The 22,819-nt window shown below is 40.7% G+C and overlaps 3 protein-coding genes across 4 annotated transcripts; 1 reads left to right on the top strand and 2 right to left on the bottom strand.

The window, feature by feature from the left end:
- The first annotated feature begins 3,822 nt into the window (after positions 1-3,822).
- gnb3a (guanine nucleotide binding protein (G protein), beta polypeptide 3a) lies at positions 3,823-7,606 on the top strand. Its single transcript, XM_029504095.1, has 9 exons — positions 3,823-3,892; positions 4,702-4,822; positions 5,034-5,179; positions 5,395-5,458; positions 5,769-5,931; positions 6,056-6,122; positions 6,224-6,425; positions 6,922-7,138; positions 7,278-7,606. The coding sequence occupies exons 2-9, from the start codon at positions 4,766-4,768 to the stop codon at positions 7,382-7,384; spliced, it is 1,023 nt and encodes a 340-aa protein (XP_029359955.1). The 5' UTR covers positions 3,823-3,892; positions 4,702-4,765; the 3' UTR covers positions 7,385-7,606.
- A 1,336-nt stretch (positions 7,607-8,942) lies between these two features.
- Positions 8,943-11,348, bottom strand: cdca3 (cell division cycle associated 3). Its single transcript, XM_029504058.1, has 6 exons — positions 11,280-11,348; positions 10,592-10,742; positions 10,378-10,498; positions 9,385-10,287; positions 9,241-9,308; positions 8,943-9,068 (listed from the first exon to the last, which is right to left on the bottom strand). The coding sequence occupies exons 2-6, from the start codon at positions 10,721-10,723 to the stop codon at positions 8,976-8,978; spliced, it is 1,317 nt and encodes a 438-aa protein (XP_029359918.1). The 5' UTR covers positions 10,724-10,742; positions 11,280-11,348; the 3' UTR covers positions 8,943-8,975.
- Positions 11,349-12,100: 752 nt separating this feature from the next.
- Positions 12,101-22,239, bottom strand: pex5 (peroxisomal biogenesis factor 5). 2 transcript variants are annotated; one of them, XM_029503982.1, is made up of 16 exons: positions 22,039-22,239; positions 19,949-20,105; positions 19,760-19,798; positions 19,482-19,599; positions 19,198-19,344; positions 18,916-19,000; positions 18,406-18,496; positions 18,022-18,144; positions 15,885-15,968; positions 15,471-15,590; positions 15,241-15,384; positions 15,006-15,076; positions 14,607-14,828; positions 14,332-14,497; positions 14,003-14,160; positions 12,101-13,363 (listed from the first exon to the last, which is right to left on the bottom strand). In XM_029503982.1, the coding sequence occupies exons 2-16, from the start codon at positions 20,060-20,062 to the stop codon at positions 13,117-13,119; spliced, it is 1,929 nt and encodes a 642-aa protein (XP_029359842.1). In that variant the 5' UTR covers positions 20,063-20,105; positions 22,039-22,239; the 3' UTR covers positions 12,101-13,116. The 2 variants fall into 2 exon arrangements, with proteins under 2 accessions (XP_029359842.1, XP_029359843.1); XM_029503983.1 differs by lacking the exon at positions 18,022-18,144.
- Between the last annotated feature and the right edge of the window lie 580 nt (positions 22,240-22,819).

Raw genomic sequence — 22,819 nt, 5'->3', positions numbered from 1 at the left:
ATTCATGTCTTAATTCCACATTTATGTCACTATCTCATTTAATCCAGCCAGTCCACCCCCCTCACCCACTTTCATACTGCACCCCATATATTCAAAACAAGCTCCAAGGTTCAGTGACCCTAAACAAAATAGACTTTACTGAACAATGAAATGGCATTGGTCCAGATCAGAGAATTAAAACATTGCTAGTTGTGAATTCAGAAACATTTCTCTGGTTTTTAAAGAGTAACCCAAATAACTCTCTGTCTTTTATCCTGCCCAGCATCTGTGCATGGTGTCTGTGTGTTCATGGTTTGCTCTTGGTTTTTACACATCATCTCACAGCCTATATTGCCCGAGTCCACTTTTTCTCCAAATCCTGGGTGAGCTGAGCCAAAGCAGCATGGCTGCTACTGCTGTCACTGCACTTGAATGAGCAAAGGTCAATATTTTTAAACTACGGAGCTGAATTTATCCATGCTGAATCATAGAATAAACCCAAAAAGGATAGAAAACAAAAACACGTTCCAAGACTCTTTCTTTCATATATATAAGTATACTCGTGTGTGAACAGACAAATGAGTCCAAAATATTCAGGATCAGGGCACAGTGCAGTTGTTTAACCAGCAAATTTTTCTGCCTCAAGGGTTTGCACAGAAAGTAATAATATGATATTTGATCTTGTGGAAACGGCACTTTCCAAGGTCAAAGGTCACCATAATTTAGAGCAACATCAAAGATTCAGACCATGTTTCATCTGCTGTTATCATTTTTGTGTTACTACAGCCAAGTGCAAGACAGTTAATCAAATATTAGTTTGAGGTTTGCTCCAACATGTGGATTGCTTCTTTCACATTGTGCTAAAAGAAAACTACATTTTAATTTTTTTTTTTTAAACAGTGAGCATTACACAGTAAGCGTAGCTGCAATCTCAATTCTCAGAGCTGTTTAAGGATCTTTGTTTATCTACTGCCGGAAAGTACAATCTTATGATCTTGTGACTGGCTGTGCTGTTTATAGCTAGTTAAGTGGATATTCTTATTGTTAATGTGTAACGGCAGAGATGTTCACACCTTTTAATGAACCGAGGGCCCCACTGGAGCAGAACTAGAGGCGCGAGGAGTGGTAACTCGGCCAAACAGCAGGTATTTGTGGTGAAGTATTATTCTCTGAGACATCTGGCAGGAAAAAAGTAGACATACATACATTTTGACACTCCAAACATCGCACAGAGATTATAGTGCAATAGTCAGTCACAGTAAATTATATCATGTCACTGTAGCTGTGTGCTCGTGTGCGCAGCCCTTCTCCTTAGAATGAAGCTGAAAGCCTTCGATTCAGACTGCAGTTACCTCTTATGCTGTAGGCCAAAGTCTCTCTGCCCCTAAACTTTCTAACATTAGGTTCACCTTGGATTTACAAAACACAAACCCTGCTGCGAGTCATAGATCTTTTAAAGTCTACCTCAGCACCATAAAAAGTCATGTTCGCCAGTCCTCTATTTATCTTCTTCCCCCTCCCCTCCATGATTTCCATCTCTTGGTTTTTGATTCAGATTCACCCTGGCTCATGTCGTTTGACCCCACAACCAGGTTCTGCACCTTGTTTGGTTTCCCCCCCAAGTCTCCTCTCTCTTTCCGTCTCTTTCACCCCCTCTCCACCCCCCACCACCGCCACCCCCACCCCTCTTTCTGTCCATCATAGGGTTTATCTCCTCATCACTGATCTCCCTTCATCCCTCCAATCCTCATCTGTTCCTCATAGGAGCAGTGGAGAGATTGAGTGACGGAGGAATATCACACTGTGTGTGATACCAAAAGTGAATGAGTGGGTGAAAGTGTGCTAAACTTATGACAACAACCAGAGGGAGGCCGCTGGAGGAAGAGTGAGCAAAGATCTGCCAACACACCTCGAGAGGAGTCTTCTAATTGGTGAGCCTGTTCTTGGTTGTTGTCTGTGAGTGCATTAATGTCATGCTGTCTAGACGACGGATCGGATTCAGAGGGTCTGATGAAAATTGGAGTCAAGTCTGAAAAGACATTAAATGATTTAGGCCTGAATGCTGAAGTTTGAAGGTAATTGATGTGATTACATATTTTTAAATCTGAAAGACCTATTACTATTGAATGCTAAATTGAAAAGTTAATGAAATGCAAGTAAAACATATACAAAACATAACACTTAAATGTGTGTTAACTATATATATATATATATATATATGTTATATATGTTATATAATGTGTGTATATATATATATATATATATATATATATGTATATATAATGTTAACACACATTTAAGGCACTTACATGTAAGTACATGTGGTACATGTGGCTTTTGTTCATGACACACAGGGATTTTCAATGCATCATTATACTCAGATTTTGTTGTGTGGACTGACAATCTCAGTTAAACACAAGTTATTTTGTTGTTTTGATTTTTAATACTGCTAGACATAATAAATTATCAGGTATTAAGCATAAGCATCGGTGTACAGTTTAGGGTTTAATTTTATGTTGAAATCACCCCAGTTCTAACAGAGAAAAGGTGTCCTTGTAAAACTGAGCTATGGCAGAGGGCCTTTGGATAGAAATGATGTATTGTAGTGTATAATTCTATATTGTGATCTGAGAATATCTTTCAAGAAACTCCAGAAATATGATCATGGGTGAAAATAACTACATATTACTAAATATGTGTCTAACAATGGTTATTTGTTTATCCAGTGACTTAAATACCAGGTACATTTTCCCATTAATGCAAAAGTCATGTAAATTCACCATTACCATGAAGTCTTTCCAGTCATTGTCTAACAACGTAGTCTACTACAGTCTTCGCAGATGATTGCCTAGCAATGACTAAACAACATATGAAATATGTGGAGATACAACACAAAAGGCATAGCTCAGTTTATTTTACACCATATTTATATATATATCTTTTCTTTTTTTGAGTTGGATCAAGAAGACTCTGAGATAACTCTAAAACTGGTGAGAGGCTTTAAGTGGAAGTGAGGATGCAAGCTTCAGTGCACCAGAGTCATTGGTCAGACTCAAGTTCACAAACCCAGTCCAGACCAAAAACACCGTCTCTCTCTCTGTTTCCACCCCCTTCCACCAGAGCCATCTGCGCCCTCCCCTCCTCATCCATCCCTTTCCATCTCTTATCCAGATGCAAAGAGCAGTCAGTAATCGGATGAGAGCAGATTTGATTCAAAAGGCTTCCCTTAAAATCTCAACCACTAGGATTTAAAACTCACTCTCCTGCCTCTACTCTTACCCTCCACCCTCACCCTGCTGCCCTCCCCTCTTCACTCCCTTCACTCCCCCATCCTCAGCTTCTCTCTGGCTTGTGTTAATGCACTTCACTAGCAGCAAACCACTAACAGTCATTTAATCACATGGAACAATGGCAGGGTCCCAGGAACAGAATGGCAAAGGGTAATAGCACAACTAAAACACTCGGGCATTCATTATAACTCTCATTTTTGAAGCAATTTCTCATGTGGAACAAAGGTCTAAAATCCCCTGCTACAACCCCACGGACGATGTAGCCGTCAGACATTCGAAGCTGGACACCCAGGCAGCAGCTGCTAAGGTGTAATGAAGCACCGCACAGCTACAAAGACCATAAATCACTAGTTTCACTTCAAGATGTTTAATTCATGTTAAGTATTAGAGATGGACAAAGTATAGAGTCCAGTGGCAAACAATTAAAATAAATCTCTTTTACAGTCACTCCCTTCTTCACTGCCTTCCTCTCCTTTTCGCTTCAAACAAATTAGAGGCAAATCCACTTGGTCATGTGTTTTGACAGGTACACTCATTCAAATAGAGAAAGTCAGGGAGAGAGATTGCTGCAGGGGCACATACAATAAGATCAACAGCAGTATTCCCCTTTATCAGTTTTTAAGGTAAGGTAAAGGAAATATTATCAAAACATAACGCATTGTTTCGTAAGAAACTAGTACTTTCTACTTGTGTGCAGCAGAATGAGGAGTGTGTTTTGTTTTTTTTTGAGGTGGGTTGTGTTGCTTGGACAGGATGTGTCAGGCTTTTCTCTTTGCTGTGTTTCTATGAGATATATGCCGGAGCTGGATCGTGACTCTGCCTTTCATTTGTGCCTTGATTGCATTTGTCACACTGTATGAATTTGTCCATTAGGCAATTGCTTTACCGCTAACCATCTCTCATTTAATCATGACATTAACAAATTCACAAGCCATCAACATTAGGTGAAAGTGTACTGGAGGGTAAAATGGCCCGAACCCTGCTGTCAGGTGTTGTGAAATGAGGGGGGGGCTGGCTGGGAGCTGATACTCTAATGACGTTATTACAGGACTTACTGGTTTTTATGTACATTTAGGGTGAGGATGTGTGCTCTTAGCTACATCTGAAGAACAAATACTTCCACTGTTAAGGTCACGCTGGAATATTCATTCAGCCTGTACGTGTGTGTGTAGGCGTGATCTGTGGGCTTCTGCATGTTTAGGAACGTTTGCAAAGTAGACGAGGCCCAGTTTGACTTGCAAAATAGTATTTACTGGGAGACTGGAGCAGGAAAGGATTAAAAATCGTTTAGGAAGGTACAGGTGAAATTCCAACATGACGCGTTAGTGTAGACTAGGCTGCTGTAAGAGGAGAGCACAGGTACCAATCAACAATTTCTGTTATTGTTTCTTGTGAATGTTGTTGTCTACTCTAACTCTCTTCTTCATTTCAGGATTATCACCTTCCCTGACATCTCTGCTTGTCTCCATTAGCGACTGTACCAAACAGCCATCGCCATGGGTGAAATGGAGCAATTACGAAAGGAGGCGGACAGTCTCAAAGACCAGATCACAGTCAGTAGACCCATCCAATCACCTCTCATAACTGAATGTGACGATATGATTAACCGCAGTGCCATGTGACTTTGCTTCTCACTGTCTCACTAACTCATTCTTAAAACAATCTGACATACCTTCAACTTTACCTCACCAAAAACACGATGTTGTTCACATGACATTGGAGGTTGATAGCTGCAGACCATGTTTGTTTATGTCTGCTCCCCAGGCAGCTAGAAAGGCAGTGCAGGACACCACGCTGCAGGAGGCAACAGGTGGGATTGCCGTGGTAGCACGTGTCCAGATGAAGACCAGGAAAACACTAAGGGGTCACCTTGCCAAGATCTATGCGATGCACTGGTCCACTGATTCAAAGTAAATACACAGCATACTGTATATAAATACCTGTTGTTTTATTCATGGGCAGGATTTGACAATATATTATTATAAAGAGGAGAATCAGTAAATGCAACGGAAATTGGTTTATAAAGTACACATATTGCTAAAGTGGGCGGACTAATGGGATCATGTCATACAGTTGTTGTTCATTTTAATTTTCTCTCTTTTTTTTTTACTCATTTTTAATGTAGGCTCTGTGTCAGTGCCTCACAAGATGGAAAACTCATAGTGTGGGACAGTATCACAACCAACAAGGTAAGAAAGAGCAAATAAGAGCTCTGTCATAGTTACAGAAAACTGTGGATGCAGGCAAGTGCACAAAACATGAAGTCATGAAACCGTCCTCTCAGCTAGCAGGGAGTCAGCAGTAACTGTGGCCAGAGCTTTGCAGCACATCATATCCAGACTGAAACACTCCAACACCTCACCTCTTCAAGATAAAATAAAACATTTTAAGAATGTTTAACTACATAAGCAACAATCAAACTGAAAACATATCTCCTTGCATTGTTTATTAACTGTTCCTGCCTGGGTTCAGAGATTTGTATCAATTTGTTTTCCGAAGGTGAATGCCATCCCGCTCAAGTCATCTTGGGTAATGACTTGTGCCTATGCTCCTTCGGGAAACCTGGTGGCTTGTGGCGGACTGGACAACATGTGCTCCATCTATAATCTGAAGGGCAAAGATGGAAATGTCAAGGTGATGCGTGAACTGGCTGCACACACAGGTGGGTCAACACAGCTTGGAAAAGAGATCTCTTGACGTTGCTGATGCTCTCATGTTGGATTTTATGCTTTTACCTCACTAGTGTCCTTCATGATTTCTCATATAGTATTTCTTTGGTTGTCCAGGTTACCTGTCCTGCTGTCGTTTCCTTAGTGACACCGAGATCATCACCAGTTCTGGGGACTGCACTTGGTAGGAACATAATATTATTAGTTGAAGCAATAAGTAGGTTGGCACTTCCCGAAATCTCTGCAATTAATAATGAAAAGTATTTTGTCTTTGACTCCTTATAGTGTACTATGGGACATCGAGACAGGAACCCAAAAGACTATTTTTGCAGGACACCAGGGAGACTGCATGTCCCTGGCGGTATCTCCAGACTTCAATTTTTTCATCTCAGGGGCTTGTGACTTCACTGCCAAGCTGTGGGACATCAGGGAGGGTGCATGCAGACAGACCTTTGGAGGACATGAGAGTGACATCAATGCAATTGGGGTGAGGGCCAATAAGACTGTCCACGCCATTTCATTCAGATCTTTGACTTCTCATTCCACTGTGCCGTGCATCACGTGATCATGAAAGCTTGTGAAATTTGAGACAGACATGCACTTGGACGCAGTCATGAGACTGATTAGATTTTGGTGGGTAAAGGTCAAAGGTCATGATCAGGGTGACAGAACAAAACACGGATTTGGCATTGTGAACAAAATATCTCAGTAAGACCTTAAGAGATATTAGGAACAAGAATTAACATGGAGTTAAAAATGTACTGATTAGAATTAAGTCACAGTGGCCTCACGAAACACATTTCTGGCCTTAATTTATGAATTCATACACTAATTGACACAAGAATAACCGTAAGAATGACATGTGGTGATGACATCTCATTTCCAATTGGATAAAGGTCAGCTTACTGTGACGTTGTTTCTCTGGCTGGTTAGCAGAGGCATAAAACTGTGAGGTTGAATCTCATTACTTCTTATTTGTCCAGTTCTTCCCCAACGGTAACGCAGTCATAACTGGGTCTGATGATGCTACTTGTAAGCTGTATGATCTGCGAGCTGATCAGGAGCTCATCACCTACCAGGACTCCAGCATCATGTGTGGGGTGACCTCTCTGGCACCCTCCCTGTCTGGACGTCTGATACTGGCTGGCTACGATGACTTCAATGTCAACATCTGGGACTCACTCAAATCTGAGAGAGTGGGTGAGTACTGGCAGAAAATGAACCAAATTCAGCAACAGACGTCTAAAAACTTGTGATATGGTTGGGAAAGTTACCGTTGAGTGATTTCACAGGCACTTGCAGAGTTACAACTAATCTTTTCTTCTGTGTGGTGGCCCAGGAGTGCTGGCTGGTCACGACAACAGAGTGAGCTGTATTGGAGTATCGGCAGATGGTATGGCGTGTTGCACAGGATCCTGGGACAGCTTCCTCAAGATATGGAACTGAGGCCATTTTTCCCCAGTGAGCAGAATGAGAGCAGTTAACATCTGCCTGAGAGAAAGTAAAGAAGATAAAAGAGAAATTGAAGTTTGAGGGAGGGATGAGGGACGAGGAGCTGCCTAGAGTGAGAAGAGGGTAATTTAATCGTGCCAAGTCCTGTCAGATGTTGGAGGGTTGTAGTGTGAAGATTCTCTCCTGTCACATTGCGCTCTCAGCTTTCTTCTTACATTATGGGGAATGTGGGTGGGTGGGTGGGGGGCATTCCTCTTAATAGTGAATAATATTGTGGTTCAAATCGGTAAAGTATGTGCATTTATTGCAACAATTGAAATATCACCCAATGAGAACAGTTGCCAAATGGAAATGAGATAGAAGCGAATGTGTAAATTTACAGTCTGTGTAGGTTCATACTAGCTCTATTAATATATGCTGTCTTATCAAAGCATAACCTGAATAATATGAGCATTCACATTTTTTGTTTCAGACTGCTGTTTGTTTTAGTTTTCGTAGATTCCCTAGATGCTTACAGTTATTTTCATTTTAATCATAATGGAGTTCTAGTTTGCAGTTGTCTACATTAGTGTTCAAGCTGTTTTGTTTGTGATTGATGGACAATACTTACCAGGATTTGGGGTCTCATCATTTTGTGCTAACTCCAGGTTAACCCTGAAAAGTACTCTGGATAAACTGTTGAACTGACAGATGGGATAAAGTGGTTATTATGGTTCAGTAAGCACTAACAAAAGAGATGACCCATTTGTCTCAGGACAGGACTCTTTGTACGAGTTTTTTTTTTTTTTTTGACAATAACTGCTATTGTGTTAATGAGCAATAAGAGCTGTACATAAGAGCTCACCGTTCCTGGCATCACAGAAACTTGAAGGAAAGTTTGTGTAAATACAAAAAGAACAAAACAAACAAAAAAAAAACTCCCAAGCTCTGACTTGAATTTGGACTGTTTTCCCAACACTTTGATTTACACTGTGCAAAGTACAGCAAATACACCCTTTTAAAAAGACTGAAATAAATGTGGGATTCTGCAGACCATGTCTCCAAAGTTAATTTCTGACCTTGATATGCCCATATTTAAACGCCATCCGATGTGAATTTAGTCATTAAATGACAGCAAGGTTGCAGCAACACTTTAAACACATTTAGTACATGAATTAAGTTGTTTGATAAGCACATAAAGTCTATTTTTGCAGGTAAGCTTAAATCCTGGTTTAGGGTTAGGGTTAGCTATGAAAGGAAAATAGTGTTAAAGTCAACACCCAATTAGGAAATGCATAAAAAAAAAAAAAAAATTCTGTTTGTGCAAATATAAAAATGAGAAATTTTACAATTTAGTAAAAAGAAAGAAAGTAGCAAACAGCCTCACAATCCATAGAAATATTTAATGGCAGGGATATGAGTAATGAATAATTTTATTTATATTTACAAATTGGACAAAAAGAAAACAAAGTTGCAGTAAAAATCAATATACACAAAGAAGTGGGGAAAAAAAAAAAAAAAAGCTCTGAAGCATGTTTTCAGACATTTATAAAAAAAAAAAAAAAAAAAAAAAAGGGCAAGAAACTGTACACCCTGCAACAGAACTTCATCTGTTCTCCTTATCCAAAGCCACTGGCAGTACTCGGCGGTCCATCTGTCCACGCCTGTACTTATCTGGGGTGGACACCTTCAGCTTCATCTGGGAAGGGGGGACAAAACAGCATTACTACAGTGATCTATCCAATTTGTGCCGTGATTCCTGTTTTAAATGCTGAATCACTTAGCATTACTTTGAGAGAAATTAAAAAATAGCTTCAGTTTGACAAGGTGAGAAACTATTACTAACACGAGCGGTTACTTTTGTTTGATACCTGAGAGCGTTGGTCCCTGGGTGAGTTGGCCTCCTTAAGGATCTGTAGTGGGGAGCGGCCTTCAGTACCTGGAGAAGAGGAGATGGAAAATGTCACACAGAAACACCTCGTTGTAGATAACACAAGGTCAAACTTCCTACACACCTTTCTGCTTCAGTTTTCCAGACTGACCCTTGTTTTCATTGGTTGGCTTCTTAACAGCCATGCGGACAGTGAGTGGAGAGGAGCTTCCCTTCCCAGTTTGCCCCTGCAATCCTCTTGCTCTTAGCCCAGAGGCACCAAAGTCTTTTCCCAACCACTGTGGCTTGAACACCACCTGACTAGGACTTTTTGAGTCCAAGGTGGGGCAGCGGATGCCTTTGCGGGGGTGTGGCTGTTCTGGGCTGGGGACGGCTGGTGGCTCTGATGTGGATGCAGGCAGCAAAGCTTCTTTAACAAGCTCTTGTGTTCCTTCGGAAGATGACTCCGGCTGGGCAGGGGCCATCTGAACTGGGGGACCCACTGGTTCAGTGGTTGGGGTCAGTTCAATGGGTGACTCTGTTTCAACTGTGACAGAAGGAAGGGCATAGGAATGCTCCGTGCCATCTTTGGGCAGCTCCACCTCCAGACCAGGAACTGGAGAAGAAGCACCGTCACGGTGCACCTCAGCAAGGATCTGAGACGATGTTGCTCCTTCATGGCAAGTTATCAGGCTCATGCTCAATCTCTTATGAAGTGGAGACTCTCTTGCTTCTTCTGCCTCCTCCAGGCTTATGTCAGCCTCTGCTTCTATCTCCACCTCCACTTGGGGTTCCTCAAGAAGCACAAAGGGGCTTGAGTCACCTGCACTCGGGAAGGAGAGCTGCACAGGAGTGGTTAGTAGTTTAGCATGCTCAGCCAGGGAGGTGAAGGTATGAGAAGCCTGAGGAGTCAGGAGGGGCTCTGTGGAAGGCAGATCCTCAGCCTCCACCACATCACTGAAGTATTTCTGAGTGGTGTCAGGGAGTTTCCCTTCAGTCTCATTGTGGAAAAAAAGTCCCAGGCGGCGAGCGAAGGACCCAACTGTTGCTATGAGAGCGGGCGGAAGAACACAATGTTACATGTCATTCTGGACGGGAGGAAGGCCAAAATGAAGATCATTGTTCCACCAATAGCTACCTCTCATGACTTCTCTCACAGGGGTACGGGCAATGCCAACAGTAGGTGAGCGGGGATCTGTGAATGCCAGTGAATGCTCACTTTTTGCTGCAGCAGTAGTTTGGGGCACAAACCCAGCAGCCTATTTAAAAAAAAAAAAAAGAAACATTTGATATGGTTGTGAAGTTTTAATATTTGCACCTTATAACAACATCTGGTATGAAAAGTGATCTACCTGAATGGGAGTACGATCAATGCCTGCTGAGGGAGAGCGTGGATCCATCAGCTGGTGGACTCGGATGTTTTTCATGGGTGGATCTTGTTTTGTCGGCTCAGATACCAGCATCTTGCTCTCACTGGATCCCATGATGCTTATTTAAAGTTACCTATCACACAGATTAACAGAACAGAGTAGACATAGCAGTGTGTACACACACATGTTCAGGGCAAGAAGGCTCTTTACCACCAAGGAAGAAACACTGAAATAAAAACTAACAAGCGAGGAACAAATATAGTGACACACATGCTAACACAAACAATGCAGGGATTTGTAAAACACTAACAGCTGGTGTACAATGGCTGCTCTCCCCTCAAAACAAATGAGGAAAAACCCCACTTTAAATACCGTAAAGCTAAATTTTATGCTCCTTTATCATCGCTGCATGACATTATTGCAGAGAAACGTGGCTTGTTTGCACAATTCCATTCACCATTTTTACGTCTTTGTAATATTTCAGCCGCAGTTTTCCCATAGGAGGAAGAACGGGCTAGAAAGCTAACAACTAGCCACCTCAGCTAAGGTCGTTCAGCTTGATGTTTCTCAGTTCACTGTTTAGCGTGATATAAGTGAAGAAAACCGAGCTAACGGTGCAGCTTGCTTTAGCTCACACGAACCAAACACGCCATTGAAACTCTTTGCTCACCTTGAACGAGAAGAATCGTTGAGCGTTAAAGTTAAACCTGCTCTGATGGAGTCCACACTTCATACAAACTGCGGCACACACACGACTTTTAAAACATTTAAATGGCGGGGTTGCTTACGTGCTATTTTTGAATAAGCCAATCACGATTCGGGCCGTTTCTGTCTTCCCGGCGCTGATTGGCTCAGACTGCGGCGCTTCTAGAAGTGGGAGGGGCGTTGTGGTGATGACGCGCTTGAAAGCGGAAATAAACGCGTGCTTTGTTTTTCACGTGAAATTGAAATGAACCAAACGGAGCAGTCCTATCCAACCACTGTGGATACATCAGCCCCGATGAATGATGAAGACACACTGATGTCCTTACAGTAAAATGGCGCATTATGAAAAAAGAGGAAGAATTATATGTATTTAAATTGGAATCCAAATTATTATTAGAACGTGTTTTTCATTACACAATTTTAAATCTTCATTATGTTCCACTTCGATTAAAATACTTTTTAGCAGTGTAAATTAAACGGAGACCAACCCAGAAAGGAGACATAATCCACAATAATGGAACAATTTGAAAGCCTTGCCTTGTAAGAAAAAAAATAGATGCTGACAGTAGACTAGAAATCATCTAGTCGCCCACTGCAGACATATTTAATTGACATCCTACATGGATTTAGTTGCAGCCAGTCCTTACGTTGATACAGTTGTTACCTACCTGTTCATCAAAGTTCTCTGATCACCTGGCAAATTTGTTTGCTAAAAAAAAGCACACACACACACACAACAAACCAAAAACAAAAGGGAAAAAAAACACAGACTCATTTATATTTGGAATCAAAGCTTTATTGCTGAATATTATATTAAACATTGCAGTCAGGATGTTACTAGCCTGAAAACAATTATAGTGCAACAATTATGTTACAATACACAATATGGCATATAGCATTATTTTACAATGAAGCAAATTGTTTTACAAGAGCAATATGAAAAAAAAAGAGTATGGGAGGAGCCCGAGAAATCATTTTTAATGACATTACAATTATATGATCTTATCATCTGATGCATGATTAATATCTTCCATCCAGCCCCAAACACACTCTCACACACACTACACATACACACACCTTATCATAATAGTAACAGTCCTGCTGGTTGTCAGTTCATTGTCCCGGCTGAGAGTTGATAAAAACAAAAAAATTAAATAAGGAAAAAAAAAAAAAAAAAAACCCCACATACATACACACACAAAAAAAAACAAGCCACTGAAGAACTTCTGACTAGTGTTTGTATTCCAAACTGGCAAAAACCTCGTCTTCAGAGCACTTTTGATAAAAAGCAGCACTCTTTTCAATGTCATGGCAAGACTGTACCTTTAATTTACATAACCGCAATAAGTATACAGTTCAATTTACAACCTGCTGTTAAGAAAGACTATTAGAGGGTTGAGTGTCATGCTAAACATAACTGTCCACACTGCTGGTTACTGAATACGGAAGTGATTCATTCGTTCTTTATAACTTACTTTCTTCATTGAGACCAAATTTCATATCAAACCCAGTTCTCCTTGAAAATGGAAATGAGCACTGTCAGGCATGTGAAATACAATGACTGTATCACTGCTTGCTCCTTCTCTCTAGGTAAACTAATACTGCGACATTTGATAGAAGTCATCAAACCACACACAAGCACAAGATGATGTCTCAAGAAAGGTGAACAATTCACAGTGTCTCCCATCTTCATTTCTCTCTTATCATTATGAATTTGATTCTCTTTACATTGCTCAGTCTCCCAGACATGTACCTCCCAGCAAACCACATTCACACTCAATAAGCCCTCCACTGGCTGGACATCATTCATTTCCACCTTCAACCTCTCGCTGACAGAAGTGAGCGAGCAATGCGTCCAAATCCCGACGATCAGCAGCAGCGTACAGAGAGCTCTCTCCCATCATGCTTAGAGCCATGCGCAGGGTAGACCAGATGTTGTCTGACATCATGTTTGCTGCTGCACCTCCAGGCCCCCTGGCAGCTCTCCCTCCATCCCCAATAGCCTGACGCTGTAGAGAGAGTGCTTCAAGGAAGTGCTCCACTGCCTCTCTGGGGATCAAAGAGAAGATGAACATCTAATTTCAGACAAATTTACATGAGTTGCAAAATTAAACAGCAATTCTTGATAAGTTCACCACATAAAGATCATAGTAAGTAAGCTTTATCAAATTAACACATTCTGTTACTGCTGGCCTATCTTCTTTATGGTCGTACAGTCCAATTCAATATAATATAATATGACTCCTCCAAAAAGACCATAGTTGATATCATGAGATCTCTTATCATGAGAAAAAGTGAACTGTAAAAGCAACAGGACGATGAAATGAATTACAAGGCGGTTGTATTAGAGTGAATCAATTTCATTGGAAACAAAGAACCATTGTTGCCATCTAGTGGAAGTCAAAACAACTGTATTTCGCTTAGGCTTGTTAAGTTCTAAAACTGTCTCAGTCAAAGACAGCACAATAAGGTCAAAACAAAAATAATCAGGAGAATTTTTAGTTATTTAACCATTTTCATTATAAGAATGTGTGTTCACACCAAAGGCAGACAGTGTAGGAAACGTACTCCAGTCTTGTCATAGAGCATTCAAAAACACAAATCAACTCCAGAAACTGCTTTAACACAAGGGTATACACATTTCCACTGTGTATACAAAAACAAAAAGCAACAACATTTCTCCTTCACCTGTGTGCTCCCAAGTTGACACAGCTGATGCCCAAGTTGTAGCGACTACGGACAAAACCTGGCTGCAACTCCAAAGCCCTCCTGTAGGCGGCCACTGCCTCCTCCGAACGGCTCCCATTGGCCAATGTAGCACCCAACTTGTTCCACAGCAAGTAGTCCTGATGGAGAAAAGAAAACAGCTCAGGAGGGGTGAAGACAGATTTCAGGGGAAAAGAGATCTTTACTGTTATTCTTAAAGACCAGCAAAAGTTAGATTTAGCCCATCGAAGGACAACACAGGAGAAGAGTGCTGCATCTGGAAGGCGATGAAGGTACAATTCTTCACCAACCTGCGGTGTGACGGAGAGAGCAGCACTGAAACAGTCCACTGCCTTATCATACTCTCCACTGAGGTTGAAGAGGACTCCCAGACCACACTGCAACTGAGGGTCCACTTGGGCTGGGTCAGAATTGGCTGCACGCAGGAACAGGGTCTGGACATCAGTAAACAAAGATCTGAGCAGGAAAAGAAAACAAGAATGAGAAGAAAAGGTTAGAAGACATTATTTGAAGCATTTAGGTACCACTGGATGCTGAATCTGTATATTCTGCTGAAATGGCTCACTCTGGCAGCAGTGACCCGAACCGCTCCCTGTCCTTCTCCTTATCTCGGGCACCATCCTTTTGGCGTTCTCGCTCATTCTGCTCCCAGACAGAGTGGTATTTTGGATTGTGCTTTAGCCAATCACGAAGAGTCTCACAGGCCTGCCTGTGCAGTGACTCATTGGTGAAACTGACAGCCAATGCCATCAGAGCAGTCAGGTTGTCGTTCTTCAGCTCTATACATCTAATGAGAGAAGAAAGAAAGAAATTACAAATCAGGAAATAATCAATATGAGTTTCAAATCAAATCAAATGAGGTCCTGAGGCATAACTGTCTCAGTTACCTCAGATCTATAATTTTTTATAGCTGACAAAATATTAATTTGTTTCTTGCACATATTAAATTTTATTATTTTCTGACCTGCGGAGGGCGCTGATGGCAGCAAATTCTTGTTCGTTTTCTGCCTGACAGGTTCCAAGATATTGCCATGCCTGCGTTCAAAGAAAGTAGATGTATGTACAGAAGACCATTACAATCACATTTACTTTGTGTTAGGGGAAAAACTACAGCTAAATTAAAAAGTAGGAGTTTTAATGAACTGTCATAATTCAGAAAGTGACTAAGGAAATTAAAAACTGAAAAATGCCATACTCACCAGCTGGTTGTCTGGTTCTCTCTGTACAGCACTTTCAAAGAACCGTACGGCACCAGGGATATCCCCTGCCTCCATTCGCTTCACTCCCTCTGACAAAGGGTCTGGATGGGATAAGTAGGGATTGTCCTCTTCAAATTGATACCCCTGCAACAAACAGAAGAAAAACCCTCAAACTTATGAACATATAGTATCTCTCAGCAGATGGCTGGTCTAAGCAGGTTGACAGCTACCTTGTCATAAGAAGAGCTGAGTAGCTGATCAAAGTCAGACAACCAGGGATGGCTCTCAGCATCCCTCTTAGCCATCTCCTCCCACTCCTGCTGCAGCTTCTCCCAGAAATCCACGTCACTCTAACAAAATGACAAACACCATTACTTCACGCCAAACATCATATACATCTCAGTATCATAGACACATTTGACTTTTCCCAGTGAAACATAAGTGTGTACTGATGGTGTTTTGGCACATGACAGTGACAAAAGGACAGTTTCCCGTTTAATCTCTAATGGAAACAGAGCTTTATACAAATGCTTTATCAAAAGCAAGTTGACACTAATTACAGTAATGTACTCTAACTTCCATGTTGACAGACAGTAGCTTTAGCTTTGGGTTTAAAGGTTATTTGTCACCAATTCTTGGCTCACTTCCACTGCAGCTTTTGCTTGTTGGAAATCTGGTCCTGATGTGGTGAACTCATCCACCCAGGCTTCAGCTGACTCCTCTGAAACCTGAATAGCAATGAAAAACATTGACGGTGGTTGAGTGGAGTCTGCATATACTGCCTATCAAAACTGTTACTTAAGCTGAAGACGGTTACATCAAAACGGGAGAAAAGAGAGGGAAATGAATGAAAAGGATGAAAAGATTAAATAAGAGACAGCAAAGAAAACACTTGTTTTCTCCTGCTCCTACTTTTGCCCTAATTAACTCCTGCTGCTTTTACTTGCACTTTTAAATGCACTCAACAGAAACTAAAATGTTATGAGTTTAACCTGCCTCTTCATGTAGAAAAAAACTTAAACTACAGCACTAGAAGTGAAACTTAAATACAACTCTAACTTCAGCTGAAAATAAAACACCTATCGCTACCACGACCAAAGAGGTCCTACCTGCCTGATGACCTTGGCCCATTGCTCTGCCTGTTTAGCTTTAGTTTTTTCAATCTTCTCATTCCTCTCTGGGGATTCCAGAGGAAGACTCCCTCCCCCTGTCTCCATCAGGAACTATGTTTGGAGGCGAGGAGGGGTGGTGGTGGGGAATGGGGCAATGTTTTGAGGAAGGGGCGATGGGTGGGGAGGTTTGTTTTGTTGTTGTTGTTGTTGTTGAAGGGACGGGTAGAGTAGGAGCAATTTTAAGTAGTGTGAGTAAATGAATGTTAATTGGGAATGGAAAGCCAAGAGGTCAGAGGTAGGTCAAAAATGGGAAAATTACATGTCAAGTTAGAGGGTGGCTAATTTCAATGGATCCATAGCAAACAGGACTGACAGGACTGAGAGCTGCACATGCACAGTATAATACAGAAGCCCCTTTCTGCCAGGACAATACAGGAAGTAGTTGAAAAGTTGGATAAATAATAAATAAATTACATTTTTATTACAATTAAGAGTCAAAAGTTCAAAATTCGATAACTGTCAACAACGTTTCATTCAATTTTTGACCTATAAAGTCAAATTTATTTGTTACCAAATAAAAATTAATTTAACACTGAGTCTTGGCTGCCATTTAATGATTTTGACTTTTATCTCATAATTAATCATAAAGATCAGTATTTTCTTTATATCCAACTTCTAATCTACTGCTTCTGTTCCAGGCAATAATTGGCTTGCACAATATTGTGATTTTTTTGGTGTAATATAGTTAAAAAACACAAAATCTGGTGTCTTTTTTTTTGCCTGAGCTGAAAATGGATTGAAATCAAGATTGCAATAACTGTACAATATTGATCTCTTACTTATTTTATGCTTTCTATGGAATCAATTTAACTTATTGAAATTCGTTAATTAATCCATCTTCTACTGCTTTTCCATTTCTGGATCATGGGAGGTTCCAGAGCCAATCCCAGCTCACAATGGGAGAGGGCAGGGTACACCCTGGACAGGTTGCCAGTCCATCACAAGGCCAACAAACAGAGACCAACAACCACTCACACTCACTCAGACCTACAGACAATTTAGAGTCGCCAGTCAACCTAAACATACATGTCTTTGGATGGTGGGAGGAAACCAGAGTAACCAGAAGAAACCCACGCAAGCACGGGGAGAACATGCAAACTCTGCACAGAAAGGCCCAGGCCTGGGAACCGAACCCATGGAGCCCACTTTTTGAAATTATTTATTTATTTATTTATTGTTTTTATGATATTTTATTACTAACCCATCAAATTTTAGATTCATGTTTTATGTTCCTTTATGTACCAAGTTATGTACTTGCATTTTTTACAGCACATTTCCTGCTGCAGTTATTAGATTAACAGTGGTGTAAAACATATTAATATTATTATTACAAGTAAAAGCCCAATGCATATGAAGCGAAGCTAATAGTAAGAAGAGTTCTCTCTTTGCTGAACAAATTCCATCTGCTATGGTCTGCAGACTTGAGCTTCATATTACAGGGACTGCAGTGGCTGCCTTTGGTTACATGTGTGGAAAATGTTACCCTGCATCAGATACTGAGGTGATGAGTCACAAGCCAGAGCCTATACTGCATTAAACTGAACTAAAGTGCTTCCCCAATGTATTCCCAGTTGCAATCATCCCCTCCTCAGTGGGTAGAGATGCATACCTGGTTGAGGTTGGAGGCCCAGTTCTGAGCCTCCTCAGCCTGAGCTTTATCTGTGAGCTGTCTGTCTGTTCTGCTCTCCACTGTCACACTGCACTCGCCAATCTGCCTAACGAACCGAAGGAACTACACAACAACCAAAACAAAACAGGACAACAAAAATGTATTTACCATTACTAACTGGTCTGGTTCACAGGAATATATTGTAAATTTCCTTCCAACTCAACCACTCTCTTAACCTTGAGTGATCAAAATTACTAATTATTCTGCTCTACAAAATGTTAAAGAAAAGGACAAAAGATGTGGCGATAGATGATGTGAAAAATGAATCACACATGGTATAAAACCATCCAATGTCAAGCAGAAAAAGGCAAACACACTGCTCACCTCTGTATTTTGTAATTTAGGGTCATCAACCTTTGAGACGAGTTCATTGGCAGTCTGCCTCAGCTCCTCTCCTGGTTGATACTCCTTTGTCCTGTAAGGTGGACATTAAAAAAATATCCAAAATATCATTATTACATCATCATAAAGGTTTTAAACGAGAAACAGAAGAAAATGCTTTCCATTAATGGACGAGGTCATTATTAATAAGATAACTGATACATTGCAAACTGCTTTTCATCTCCTTCTGAGATGCATCATTGTCTTTTGCCAGAACTCATGGTTCCACACCTGACAAGGCTACACAAACTTGTGAGAGTGAAAAATTTAAATTCTCAAGACACCAAAACAAGGTCATTATCAAAGTTTCGACTTGCATTCCAATATACCATTCATTTTCTGCCTTGCTCTTGGTCTATGTTATTCCCTTCACAATGCGGCTGAAGTACATGAGCAATTTTTCATCTTCTTACTTCAGCACTCTCTAGCCATGTAATAAGCCCCTGTTCTAACCATTCATTTTCTTTGTCTCCCAGGTCTCCAAGCCACAACTTCTCTTCTGACTGCTCCAGATACTCCTCTGCCCAGCGTCCTGGATCTGGAAAAGAAAAAACAAGGAACCAAAAACATTACACCTCCATATATGCACAAGAGGATCTAAATATGCTCTGATGTCAGTTAAAGCTGATAACATATGACTGAATGCTAATGATTGCAGAAACATGACAAGCACATTACGTTAGGTGCCTGTATCCAGAGGAAAGGAACAAGCAACTATGATAAACTCAAAACTACCTGCAGCCTCAGCGATAAACTCTCTCGTCCAGTCAGCATCTGCTGCATCACCAAGAGCAATGAGTCCTGGTGTGGAGGCAGCATCAGATCCAGAGAGGAATTCGGCTGCCCAGTCACCAGAGAGGGCCAACGCTGCCACATCTGGAGCTGTAACGTGAAGGTATACAGTAAACAAAATATAGAAAACAGGTTAAACCTAAAAAATAAATAAATAAATAATTGGAATTTGGATGTAAAATGCACAATAAAATAATAATAATAATAATAATAATAACGAAGTATACCTCTCTGCGGAGCTTGTCTGTAGCTCTGTTGGTCAATCTGCTGCATTTCCTCCAGAAGCTGGCCCATGTCAAATGTGTGAGGGGGTCGTGGGGGTGCCTGAAGGAACTCATTCACCAGCTTGAACAAAATACAAGTATGTTACTATACAGCTATACAACATATTTTTAGAGGTACATGAAGAAATTTAATCCAGTATGCACAAAAACTGTCACAAAACATTCAACAGTCTTTATGTAGGTACAGCATATGAAATATGTAAAAGAGCATGAGCACTAACCTCTTCTTCAGTTGCAATTTCAATAGGAGTGGGGGGAATCTGAAACAAAAAATGAAAAAACAACCAAACAAACAAAACAAAAAAAAAAACTAATAAAATTACTCCCAAGCCTGTCAGAAATGATTTGGAAATTGTTGAGCTGATAAATTTCAAATTGAAACTTTTGATGAATGACGACAAATTACTCACTGTAGGCGTTGAGCGGTGTCGCCATGCCCCCCCTTCCTTCGTCATGTGACTCGTCAGCTTCATGAGGGGATTGGCTCCCCCACATTCTGCCTCCACCAACTCCCGCATCGCCATGGCAACACAAGGACAAGGCAAACCCAAACAGACCACCTGAGAACTGAAGAGGGGATGAAGAGATGCGTTTGTCATTTTCAATATTTCAATTTTTTTCCGAACAATTGCCAATAATTCAATATGAGTTCATGAAAGTTCATGGTATCTTATTTCTGGCCATCCCACTGTTCAGTCACACTGATAAACAGCATTGGATAGCTGCTGTGGTGTGATTAATTCAAGATGATCCCCAAAGGTGTGTTGCACAGTATGAAGCTTAATTGCAAAGTGAAGATGACAGCAGTGCAGGCCTCACACACAATCTACACAAAAATAAAGTGAAGCTCTCTGTACACCTCTGCAGAATCACCCTGTTCAAATGAGAGCATTTTTTGTTCTTTGGGAATATTGAAATGACAAAAATCATTCAGTGATTAGTATACATTAAATATTCAGCATTCATTATTTTTAACTGCGCAAAAACAGTTTGTCGTTTTTCTGACCCCTTTACAAGCCGACCGGCCAGCTAAAACCTCGAGGGACTCCATGCAGCACAGATAGCCTCATGTCACATAACCAAATTCAAGCTCCATCTGCTGTTTTCCGTCTCATTTCCTGGCTTAGGTTGACCCATAAATAATGTGGATATGATGGCCCGGCAGGCACAGACATTTACTGCATATTTCACTAAGCTATTCCAGTGAGTCCAGAAAATTTCAGCTGTTAAATTTATAACAGCTTTTAAACAAAAAATTATTCAAAAATCACCATATTGAATTTACAGTTTGCGATTAATGTTAAGCATACATTAGCCCTGCCTAATTTGTGTCCTTAAAACCAAATTTAAAAACTGCCAAATATTAAAGTTCCAGTTATTTGAGAATTTTGAGTTTGAAATTGAAACTGTAAATTTGTTCAATCAAATAAAAGGTTTTTGTAGAAAAACCTGTTTGGGATTGGCATTACTTCAAAAATAATAAAATGACAGACCGGTTTAACGTCACTGCATTAATTTAACCATTAGATATAGCATTACAGTCTTATTAGAGTTCTTTGACCCTTTTCTACCTGATGATCACTCACCTCATGTTCAAAATTTAAGATAAAAGAAATCCTTGAAATTGATTTAGTCCCTAAATGCAAACTCTGAAACTAAATACATATCTTGCCCATTCGGAAACCCTGCTACTCAGGTCACTGGGCTGTTTTCAGGCAGAGGGATGAACAGAGAAACTGTTATACATGCTGGACTGCTCAACTTTTCTTCGCCCCAGGAGGAATTCCTAATGGTTACAATTTCCATAATGAAATGTCAGGAAGAGAAAGTTTATTCCCTGTGTGTGCCACTGTATTCCTCCACAACAGTGTCCACCTATAACCAGAACAGAAAGTATTACAGTCCATCCTACAGGTGGATCTAAGGATATTTTATTCTGTTCGAGTCAAACAGCTGCTCTGTGATGATCAGGGCCAAAGTAAGAGGATTAGAAAGATATTAATACACACTATGACAGATAAGCCATTGGGACACTTATTTACTCCCTCTCTTACATGCCACATACCTTTTACTTCGCTTTCACACACGTCCAACTTTTATTGTGAAGATTAACTCAGTCATAGGCTTACACGGCAACACACCTGCATGCAATCCAAAGCAGGGATAATCATTATTACCATTAAATTTACTGTCATTTTGTCAAACCAGGTGAGTGGCTGGGACCGGTCGGTGCGCTGCACAGTGTTAGCACTGGAGCTAACTTATTCACAAACGGCAACATTAGCTTTCTCCGCGTTAGCCGATATATTTCTTTATATGTTAGCTAACATGCCTCTGGTTAAATAGAAAGTTAAAAAGGGCTTAATATCAAGAAATAAAGGCCAATTGGCTTCCCACCGGATTACCACTGTAGCTAACGGCGGTGGCTAGCTACAGTAGGGCTCCTGTAGTGTGTCCGCTAACGGGCGTCAATAGACGGGCAACGTTGTGTTCGCCTCACCGCCGACAGCTGCTGCTGTAACCGACACGACCGTCCCGCCGCTCCGCTCCCCTCCTGCGTCCGCTCTTCTTTTCTTACGGCCGTGTCAGGACGAACAGCTCCGGCATCCAGCGAATCAAACCTCCCGGTAACCGAGCGTTATCCGTGCTGCTCTTTTATTTACCTTCCTCCTCCATGACCCACAAAACCTCCACCGAGCGGTTGGCGTGCGGCGGAACGTCACGTCGGCTCGCGATTCTCAAAGCTCCTTACGTAAGAGGACGTCTGCGCCGGAGAAATGAACGTAGCTCAAAGGTTTAATTCAAATAAAATAAAACACATCATTGTGGAGATTAATCTAAAAAAAAAAAAAAATCTTAAAGTTATATATTTTTTGGCAAATATAAATATTAGTTTTTAGAATGATTGATTATTACATGTTCACAGTTTTTAGTAGACAGAGGTAATTTGGAGATAAATAAATAAAAGTGGTGTAGTATAAGTATCATTTAAATTACTTTACTTACTCTTTTACCAGTACTTAGATATGTAAATAATTTGTGCTGCTTCATAATTCTACTAGGATTAAAATTATTTATTCAACATTATTCTGCACAGCACATTTTTTACAAGGCAGCCTCCTTTTCACTGTCAGAGTTTAGATTTTGTGTGTGTTTACACATAAACACATACGTATCACGATATTGTTGAAGATCATGTGTGAAGAAATAAAAACTTGATCTAGTAGTTAAAGTCTATTTCAAGAAATGTGTATGAGCTTATCCACTACAGTTATTTCATC

Source organism: Echeneis naucrates, chromosome 6 (genome assembly GCF_900963305.1).
Source record: "Echeneis naucrates chromosome 6, fEcheNa1.1, whole genome shotgun sequence".
Taxonomy (NCBI): Eukaryota; Metazoa; Chordata; class Actinopteri; order Carangiformes; family Echeneidae; genus Echeneis; species Echeneis naucrates.
Note: the sequence above shows the minus strand (reverse complement) of the source record. Positions and strands in the feature narration are given on the sequence as shown.

Bases quoted from the DNA above. Each gene is read 5' to 3' on its own strand.
- pex5 (XM_029503982.1), bottom strand. From the start codon at position 20,062: ATGGCGATGCGGGAGTTGGTGGAGGCAGAATGTGGGGGAGCCAATCCC. The intron at 19,001-19,197 runs GTAGTTTTGAGT...TTTCTTTTCCAG, and splicing joins GTTTATCGCTGAGGCTGCAG to ATCCAGGACGCTGGGCAGAG. The intron at 13,364-14,002 runs GTGAAGGAGAAA...TTTGATCCCCAG, and splicing joins GTCAACTTGGGAGCACACAG to AGAGGCAGTGGAGCACTTCC.
- gnb3a (XM_029504095.1), top strand. From the start codon at position 4,766: ATGGGTGAAATGGAGCAATTACGAAAGGAGGCGGACAGTCTCAAAGAC. The intron at 4,823-5,033 runs GTCAGTAGACCC...TCTGCTCCCCAG, and splicing joins GTCTCAAAGACCAGATCACA to GCAGCTAGAAAGGCAGTGCA. The intron at 7,139-7,277 runs GTGAGTACTGGC...GTGGTGGCCCAG, and splicing joins ACTCAAATCTGAGAGAGTGG to GAGTGCTGGCTGGTCACGAC.
- cdca3 (XM_029504058.1), bottom strand. From the start codon at position 10,723: ATGGGATCCAGTGAGAGCAAGATGCTGGTATCTGAGCCGACAAAACAA. The intron at 9,309-9,384 runs GTGTGTAGGAAG...CCTCTTCTCCAG, and splicing joins TGGAAAACTGAAGCAGAAAG to GTACTGAAGGCCGCTCCCCA. The intron at 9,069-9,240 runs GTATCAAACAAA...CCCCCTTCCCAG, and splicing joins CCAGGGACCAACGCTCTCAG to ATGAAGCTGAAGGTGTCCAC.